Raw genomic sequence first — 9,494 nt, forward strand, 5'->3', positions numbered from 1 at the left:
CTCACAGTTAATGATAATAAGTCTTTATTGATCACATATACATACTTTTCTTCGCATACTCCAGCATGTCGGGAAGCTGGGGGAAGAGTACAGGGTCAGCCATGATACGGCACCCCTGGAGCAGAGAGGGTTAAGGGCCTTGCTCAAGGGCCCTACAGTGGCAGCTTGGCAGTGCTGGGGCTTGAACCCCCCGGCCTTCCGATCAGTAACCCACAGCCTTAACCGCCAAGCCACCACTGTCCCTCTAATTGTAAGATTGTAATGTTATTGAAGCTCTCACACGCGGTATTGGAGCTCGCACGCATGTCATTGATGTTTGTGCACGCAAGCTCCAATGACATGCGTGCAATTTACAATAACGGCCGTGCAAGCTTCAATAACATTTGCCACAATAACTTTTCATCTTCTCGCTTCAGCTCTTTCAATTTTGCGCACTAGTTAGTTATGGGGTTAATTTTCCGTCGAAAGTATCACAGATTTAAAAATAAGTGTGAATCAAAAAAAATTTAAGCGCATTTACAATTATATTGCACAAAACTGAAACATGAATTCACAGTTTTCTGAATTGCACACAATATCATGTTTCCTTGGTTATATCACTTTGTTCCCTTTCAAAGGGAACTTGGACGTTGCATTTAGCATAACAGTATGGGAACGCCTTGTGCGCGTGACTGGTATCTGAAGCTTGTGTAAAATCATGCCTCTACTTATAGGCCTGCCATGATCAGGTGAGATGGCAATTAAGCGTGTCACATGATATATATATGGCACCTGTGAACCATGCTGCCAGCCTTATTATCTTCAGCGAGACTGCATGTCTGTTGTTTGTGTGACAAAAACGCTTCATTTCTACACGATATTTTCTCAAAATGTCTTAACTTTTCTATCCTTTTTTTAGAGAAAAAGAAAAGAAAGGTAAGTAATGAGCGAGAAAGAATTCAGGAAGTGTGTTACGGCTTGCTCCCGTTTCATCACGGGGAATAGTGCACACTTTCTGGGGGAAGTATTAGCGGTGTAGTATGCGATGGCAGCCTCGAGAGGCTGCGCATGGTAATGCCTACATTAAGCAGCTCGGCTCATGACTCGCGCTCTTCTCGGAAGCCGAGGCGAGTGGGGTTTCAGAGCCTCGCGGATCTGGGCTGGCCGCTGCCGAGGCAGTTAGCCATCTCAGGTTCGGGGGATCTCTTATAGATCCGGAAGAGGAGCCGGAGACGAGCACTGCTCTATCTCTTGTTCTGTCTTCCGAGTTCGGCTCTCCGCTGGATTTTGGAGCTCACGTTGCGACTCCTCCTTCCGCTATGGAAAGCCAAAAGGGGAAGAAAAAAAACACACACACAAAAATAATAGTAAAGAATAATCAGTGTCACGCAGCGATGCCTACGTATTATGAGAATTTGAGTGTCCCCGGTTTCTAGCCTTGGGTCACACTCTAGGGGTGTCTCCTTAGCGCAAGACGGTAATGAGAGACACCTCCATCACACAGTCTTAGACAGCTCTCCAGCTCACGGTCTCTGGTGCGGCCCTCATCTGGAGCAGGGTGGCTCCATCCACAAGTGGTGGAGTCCATACGGCGAAGTTTGGCCAAGCGGGATGGCATGTGTTCACCTCCGAGGAGACAACACATGGCCCGCTGTGTTTCGCCCTCACTACTCCCGCCCAATTAGGGCTGGACGCCATGGTGCACATGTGGCCGAGATCACATCTGTATGCGGTTCCCCCATCGCTCTGCTCCCACAAGTTCTAGCGAGAGTTCGCCAAGACAGTCTATGTCTGCTGCTAGTAGCACCTTATTGGCCAACTTGAATATGGTTATGAGAGATAATATCCTTGCGAGATGGCACTCCTTGGAAGATTCCCATCCACAGGGATCCACTGTAGACCCAGTGATCTGCACAATAGCTACAGTCCTGGAGTTCTTACAAGAACATTTCTCAGCGGGGTGGGCTCCTTCTACAATCAGGGTTTACGTGGCCGCCATTTCGGCCAGCCACGCCCCTGTTGATGGAGCCTCTGTGGGGCAACAATCTCTAATTTCACGGTTTATTCGTGGTCTCAGGCAGCTGAGGCCCATCTGCAGGCCGCGCATACCTTCCTGGGAACTTCTGTGGTCCTGGAAGGTCTGTCAGGTGCCCCATTTGAGCCCTTAGAGTGGATCTACTGTCTCAAGCCGGCGGGCTGATTTATCACCCTCGGCCAGAACTACGGAACCTGTGGGTCTGGCCCCTGAGGGGCACCAGCTCATAAATTCTGGTCGCACAACTGAGGTGGTAGAGACCATGTTAAACACTAGAGCACCATCCACAAGGAAATTGTATGTGCTCAAGTGGCGGCTTTTTGTCTTGTGGTGTGAGGAACGTCAGCTAGACACAGTGAACTGCGTGATAGCTACAGTCCTGGAGTTCTTACAAGAACGTTTCTCAGCAGGTTTGGCTCCTTCTACAATCAGGGTTTACATGCCACTCGCCTGTTGAGGGAGCCTCTGTGGGGCAACATCCTCTAACTTCGAGGTTCATGCGTGGTGTCAGACGGCTGAGGCCCATCTGCAGGCTGCGCATACCTTCCTGGGACCTTGCTGTGGTCTTGGGAGGTCTGTCAGGGCCCCCATTTGATCCCTTAGAGTCAGCCTCTGAGAAGCTTCTGACTATAAAGGTAGCTGTCTTACTGGCCCTGACATCTCTCAAGCGAGTGGGAGATCTACAAGCTCTCTCTGTTGCCCCTTCCTGCCTTGACTTTTCCCCTGGATTAGCCAAGGCCTTCCTGTATCCTAAGCCAGATATAAAGTGCCTACATCGGCTGCCCTCCCTGTGGTGTTGCAGCCTTTCTGCCCTCCTCCATTCCTCACACCGGAACAAGCGAGGATGCACCTGCTGTGTCCAGCAAGGGCTCTCTGTACTTACGTCCACCACTCCGGCCAGTGGTGTAAGTCGGAGCAGCTGCTGGCCTGCTTGGCAACAGTAAAGATGATGCTGTGTCAAAGCAGCGCATCTCGAATTGGATAGTGGAAGCAATCTCTATGGCTTACGTGGTCTCGCCATGCCTCTGGGCATGAGAGCTCATTCCACTAGGGCGGTCGCCTCCTCGAAGGCTTTCTCCAAAGGGGTATCCTTGCAGGATGTGTGTGCGGCTGGAGGGTGGTCTACGCCACACACATTCATTCGTTATTACAGTCTGGATATTCATTCCACCCCGGGCTCGAGTGTCTTGCAGTGACCCTCGGGCTTGGGTATTTTTGAACAGGCCATACCCTCGGTATGACGGAGTGGGTATTCCCGTTCCCATAGTGTTATGCTAAATGCAACGTCGAAGTTCCCTTTGAAAGGGAATGTCAGGGTTACGCATGTAACCCTGTTCCCTGAGAAGGGAACGAGATGTTGCATAGCACTGTCATACCAGGGCAGGCCTGTGAATTGCGTCTTTGCTTCAGATAATAGAGGCTGGCGGCGTGGTTCACAGGTGCCATATATATATCATGCGACGCGCTTAATTGTCACATCACCTGATCATGGCAGGCCTATAAGTAGAGGCATGATTTTACACAAGCTTCAGATACCGGTCACGCGCGCAAGGCGCTCCCATACTGTTATGCTAAATGCAACGTCTCGTTCCCTTCTCAGGGAACAGGGTAACATGCGTAACCCCAACATTTTTGTGCTCTCTGACATTTTCTGCTCATTTTTCTTTTTTCCTTGAACGCTTATGTTGTTTTTCCCTTTGCGCTTGTTTCCACATTCTCCGCTTGCTTTTCCAAATATTGCGTTCAAGTTACATGTAAATAAGGGCGGGCTTTAACATCACCATTGGTCCACTACAGCTCCTCCACTAGTCAATCAATTGGAGAGTTGACGTCACTTCACTGCGACTCATGGCTGTTGTGTTCATAGACATACATAGACGCCGCACTGGCCTGGTGCTGCGATAGGTCAACGCGTCCGCCATATTGATCAGGGCAAGACGGCGGTTTTTCTGGATAAAAAGCACAATAATGTTTACATTTCTCAAACAATTTCAACGGTTTATGATCTACGTGAAGTACAAAAAAAAAAGTTCTGTCTTCAGTTACTTAGAACCTCGATAGTTAGACTTGGAAAATTATTCATTGTCATAAACGCTTGTCAAGCATAGATTTACTTATTTTTCTTGGTTTATAAATGCTGAGACGTCCCTAATGTAATATACTTTAATGTACATGAAAAGTTTTTTTTTCATTGTGGAAATGGCTTTTTCTGTCTTCAACCCCATCTTTTAGCTATTCTTGTCTCCAGGTCAGAAAAGTTAGCCAGCCAGCTAACTACAGCAAGATTCACAATATGTCAGTCGCTCAGCTGAAACGAGGAGCTTGTCATAAAAGTCGGTTTGCAGAAAAATGGCAGTAAAGATGAAAATCTTGTTTATCTGCAATTTAGTTTATAGTATAAAATATAATATAAGCTGAGATTTATTACTTTTGCGCCGATGTTGACCTACGATCCAGCAGCCAACGCAGCGTCTATTGTTGTCTATGAACACAACAACCATGAGTCGCAGTGGAGTGACGTCAACTTCCCTCTTCGATTAATTGACTAGAGGAGGAGCTGTAGTCGACCAATGGTGACGCTAAAGCCCGCCCTGATTTACATGAAACTCAAATTGCAACATTTGGAATGTGAGCGGAGAATGTGGAAACAAGCGTGAAGGGAAAAAGCATTCAGAAATAGACAACATGAGCAGAACATGCCAGAGAGCACAAAAAACACAGTAACATAACCAAGGAAATATGATTTTATGTGCGATTCAGAGAACTTTGAATCAAATCCTTTGCTGTCAATGAAGTCTGGATCCCATAGACATCACTAAACTCTGTATTTGTATCCTGGTAATGCTTTGGCAGGCCTTTACTGCAATGATCTTCAGCTCCTGCTTGTTCTAGGGGCATTTTTGCTTTGAGTTTTACCTTCTGCAAGTGAAATACATGCTCAGTTGGATACAGGCCAGGTGATTGACTTAGCCATTGCAGAACATTCCACACTTTGCCTTAAAAAAGTTTGCTTCAAGACGTTGTCCTTCTGCACTGTGATGTGCCATCCCAATTGGTTTTGAAGCGTTTGCTGAATGTGAGCAAATAATATAGTCCTATACACAGAATTCTTCCTGCTGCTTTTGTCAGTGTCATATCATTCATAAGTTAAAGGGAACCAGTTCCACTGGCAGCCATACACACCCACACTGTAAGATGAGGTGGTATGCTTCAGATCCATCTCTTCGTAACACTCTTCTCTTCCCATAATTATGGTTCAATTTGATCCTTGTCTCATCTGTCCATGGCATGTTGTTCCAGAACTTTTTTTAAAGATGTTTTTGGCATACTCTAATCTGGTCTTCCTGTTTTTAAGGATTACACTTTTTCACCATGGAAAGAACACTTCTGTCATCGTCCACTGTTGTTTTCATGGTCTCCCCAGGCTTGTGGTGTTCCCGAGCTCACCAGTGCATACTTCCTTTTGGGTCTTTCTCTCTAATGGTTTTGTTTTGATTGTTTATCCTAATGATGGCTTGTTTGCACTGACAGCTCTTTAGACTTCAGTTAAAAGCAACAGATTCCAAATCCAAATGTCACACATGAAATCAACTCTAGAGCTTTTATCTGCTTAATTGTAAGCAAAATAATGAGGGAATAACACACCTGGCCATGGAACAGCTGAATAACCGGTTGTCCAATTACATTCTTAATACTGTGTGTTGTTACCTGGATGATCAACAACTATTATATTTTGTAATAGCTGTTCATGAGTCCCTTGTTCATCCTGAGCGGTTAAACAGCTTTCTGTTCTTCAGAAAATCCTCCAGGTCCTGAACATTCTTTGCTTTTCCAGCATCTTCTGCACATTTGACCCCTTTACAACAATGTCTATATGATGTTGAGATCTTTTCACAATGAGGACAATTGAGGGAGTCATACAAAACTATTACAACCCCAATTTCAAAAAAAAGTTGGGACAGCATGGAAAAGGCTAATAAAAACAAAGAGGAGTGATGTGTAAATGTATTTTGACTTGCATTTCAACAAAAAATGTATAAAGACAAGGTATTTGATGTTTTACTTAATGAACTGCATAGTTTTTTTCAACATAAACATTTATTTTGAAATTAATGCATGTAACATGTTCCAAAAAAGTTGGGATAGGAGCAATTTAGGACTAATAGCGATGTGACAAGAGGTGAGGGTATCATCTAACCATAGTATATAAGGAGCCTCCAAAACAGGCCTAGTCCTTCAAGAGCATGGATGGGTCGTGGCTCGCCAATCTGTCAACAGTTGGTTTAGGGAATAATCCAGCACTTTGAGAACAACATTCCCCAAAGACAAATCGGTAGGATTTTGGGAATTTCACCTTCTACAGTGCACAATATAATTAAAAGATTCAAGGAATCTGGTCAAATCTGGGTGCATAAAGGGCAATGCTAGAAAACCACTTCTGAATGATATCTGATCCCTCAGACGTCCAAAAGCCAGCCTCTGTCATGTTATGGGGGTGTGCCAGTGCCGATAGCATGGGTAACTTGGGTGCATATCTGTGAGGGCACCATTAATGCAGAAAGATATGCACACATTTTGGAGCAACATATGCTGCCATCTAGAATAGGACAACGCCAAACCACATTCTGCTTGGATTACAAGCACATGGGTGTGTAAGCTGAGAGTGTGGGTGCTAGCATGGCCTGCCTGCAGTCCTGACCTGTCTCTGATTGAGAATGTGACTCTATTCCCACCCTGATTGTAAAACAAAATGTGATTGGTTGGAGCGAGAATGTGCTACTATTGGTCAGTGTAACGTGGCCATTGTCATATCATAGCCAAACCGTGACTCAATTTCAGACTTATTGAAACTAATTAACTCACAACTCATTAAAAATGGAGAACTATATGAATAATCAATACAGGCACAATGATATTGTGATGTATGTCTGTGACCAATCCTACACTCTGTTTGGTGGTAAAAAAAAAAAAAAAAAAAAAAAGACCTGTTTGCAAGTGAGATGGGTATGAAATGTCAAGTGCATTAGTAAATATGGAACCAATGCATTTAGTATTAGCAATCTAATTTCACAAGATAACCAGTAAATATATAAAAACTTTTTTTCTGCAGAAATAAAAGCTTGTTCTTTATTTATATCAGTACTTACATTTATTAGGATTTAAATAGTCAAAATGGTATTTCCTGTTGATTTGACAGAACAACAAACTGAACATCTACCCTGTTGGATTTTATTTCAGAAAAGTGAAACCATTGGAGGACGAAATAGCCATCAACAACCGTTGCCTGGAGACGAAGAAATGTACATAAATCATGGTGAATCTATAATATCCAGGTGTCAATCAGGAACATATCAAAAACAGATATAGCAGAAGTGTCTTGATGGAATATTACACCTGCTTTCATTAATTAAAATTCTAACAGATTTTCCTGTAACTGCTAAAATAATAATGGACCCATACAGCCATAAATTAAATATGCTTTAATATATTTGTATGAAATATAGTATGGTTAAATCTTTAAAATACCTGTGTATTTCAGTTTTAAAAAAAAATTTAAAAAAACACTGCAATAAAGTGATGTTTTAATTTTAACTAAAAGGAATTTAGATTCTGTGCTCACAATTTAGAGTTATTATTTATGTTTTTATGGGATAGCCACACTGTGTGTAATAAATTGAATTTAGGAAATAAAAAATAGGGTCGTCAGTGGTTTCACAATTTGTTGTGGGGTGTGTATGGGGTGGCATGGATGACTTCCAGCATTAAATTATGTCCCAGTCCGGCCCTGCTGACTTCCTTGATGTGTTGAGTGACATGGATGATGCTAACAGGGCAGCGTGCAGCGTGGAGAAGAGCAGCATGACCAGTTCATGCAGCTGCTACTCGAGAAGTGCCTTGATGGAATATTACACTTGTTTTCATATCTTAAACTTCCAAAAGATTTTCATGTAATAATTATTCACAAAATAATGTTTTGAATTTTATTCTTGAAAAATAATCATGGACCCATATACCCAGAGTGACAATTATAAGTGACTAAAGAAGAATTTATATTTTTCAAAGGATATCCTAATTCTATGCCAAGTACTATAATGTTCTATTTTAATTACGATTTTTACATGAATGAGGATTGTGTCTTTTCATAGATAATTCAGCAAGTCAATAAAAATATTTCAAACTATTTTTTATATATATATCATTCTTTTCCTAGAAAATATGTCAGACTGTTACATATTCTGCATCTCAAAAAAAAAATAGAATATAGAAAGTTTTTATTTTTTATTTTATTTAATTACAAAAGTGGAACTGGCATATATTCTAGATTCATTAGACACAAAGTTAAATATTTCAAGCTTATTTTTGTTTTAAACCTTATGATTACTGCTTACAGCTAATGAAAATCAAAAATCCAGTATTTCAAAATATTAGAATAAAAAAATTATAATACAGAAATATCAACCTTTTGAAAAGTATGTTAATTTATGCTCTCAATACTTGGTCAGAGCTTTAATAGTTTTGCACAAAATACTGCATTGATGCGGCGTAGTATGGAGGCAATCAGCCTGTGGCAGTGCTGAGGTGTTCTGGAAGCCCAAGTTGCTTTGATAGTGACCTTCAGCTCGTCTGTATTGTTGGGTCTGGTGTCTCTCATAGATTCTCTATTGGGTTCAGGTCAGGCGAGTCGGCTGGACAATCAAGCACAGTAATACCATGGTCAGTAAACCAGTTACTAGTAGTTTTGGCACTGTGGGCAGGTGCCAAGTCCTGCTGGAAAAGGAAATCAGCATCTCCATAAAGCTCGTCAGCAGATGGAAGCATGAAGTTCTCTAAAATCTCCTGGTAGACGCTGCATCGACTCTCGACTTGAGAAAACACAGTGAACCAACACCAGCAGATGACATGTCACCTCAAATCATCACTGACTGTGGAAACTTCGCACTGGACTTCAAGCAACTTGGATTCTGTGCCTCACAACTCTTTCTCCAGATTCTGTGACCTTTAATTCCAAATTATTAATTATTTAATAATGTCAAATCCAAGATGTTTTTTTATATATATATATAAGGAGGACATCAGCGAAGATAGTATTTTAATCAGAGACATTGCTTACCATCAGGATTGAATTAATTCTCAAAAAAGATTCATTGTTATGGCATTGTTATGCCAGTATGTGCGAAAAGTGAGCGTCTTTTTGTGTGTGGTGAATGACTTATTGAGTCATCATTTACGCAACTGCAAAGTTCAGTTCTAATCACTTATAGACACTACAGCTGTGGGCCTCGTCAGCAACAATGATAAGTCAGCGTACAGGGAGGAGGTGAACCAGCTCGCAGAATGGTGTAGAGACAACAATCTATTTCTTAATCTTGATAAGACTAAAGAGATTGTCGACTTCAGGAGTACCCAAGTGGACCACTCATCACTGCACATAAATGGAACAACTGTGCAGAGAGTCAAAAGCTCCAAGTTTCTTGGTGTA

General features: G+C 42.3%; 1 protein-coding gene across 3 annotated transcripts in view; it reads left to right on the forward strand.

The window, feature by feature from the left end:
* The window catches only part of LOC128613632 (complement factor H), a 30,949-nt gene extending 22,754 nt beyond the window's left edge, over positions 1–8,195 (forward strand). For all 3 annotated transcript variants that reach the window (XM_053634563.1, XM_053634564.1, XM_053634565.1), the window contains one exon: positions 7,253–8,195. Coding sequence is in view for 1 of the 3 variants with exons in the window: in XM_053634564.1 (XP_053490539.1) it covers positions 7,253–7,254 (2 nt within the window). In the remaining 2 variants the exon portion in view is untranslated. The remainder of the gene's footprint in view (positions 1–7,252) is intronic.
* The last annotated feature ends 1,299 nt before the right edge of the window (positions 8,196–9,494 follow it).

This window comes from Ictalurus furcatus, chromosome 10, assembly GCF_023375685.1.
Source record: "Ictalurus furcatus strain D&B chromosome 10, Billie_1.0, whole genome shotgun sequence".
NCBI lineage: Eukaryota > Metazoa > Chordata > Actinopteri > Siluriformes > Ictaluridae > Ictalurus > Ictalurus furcatus.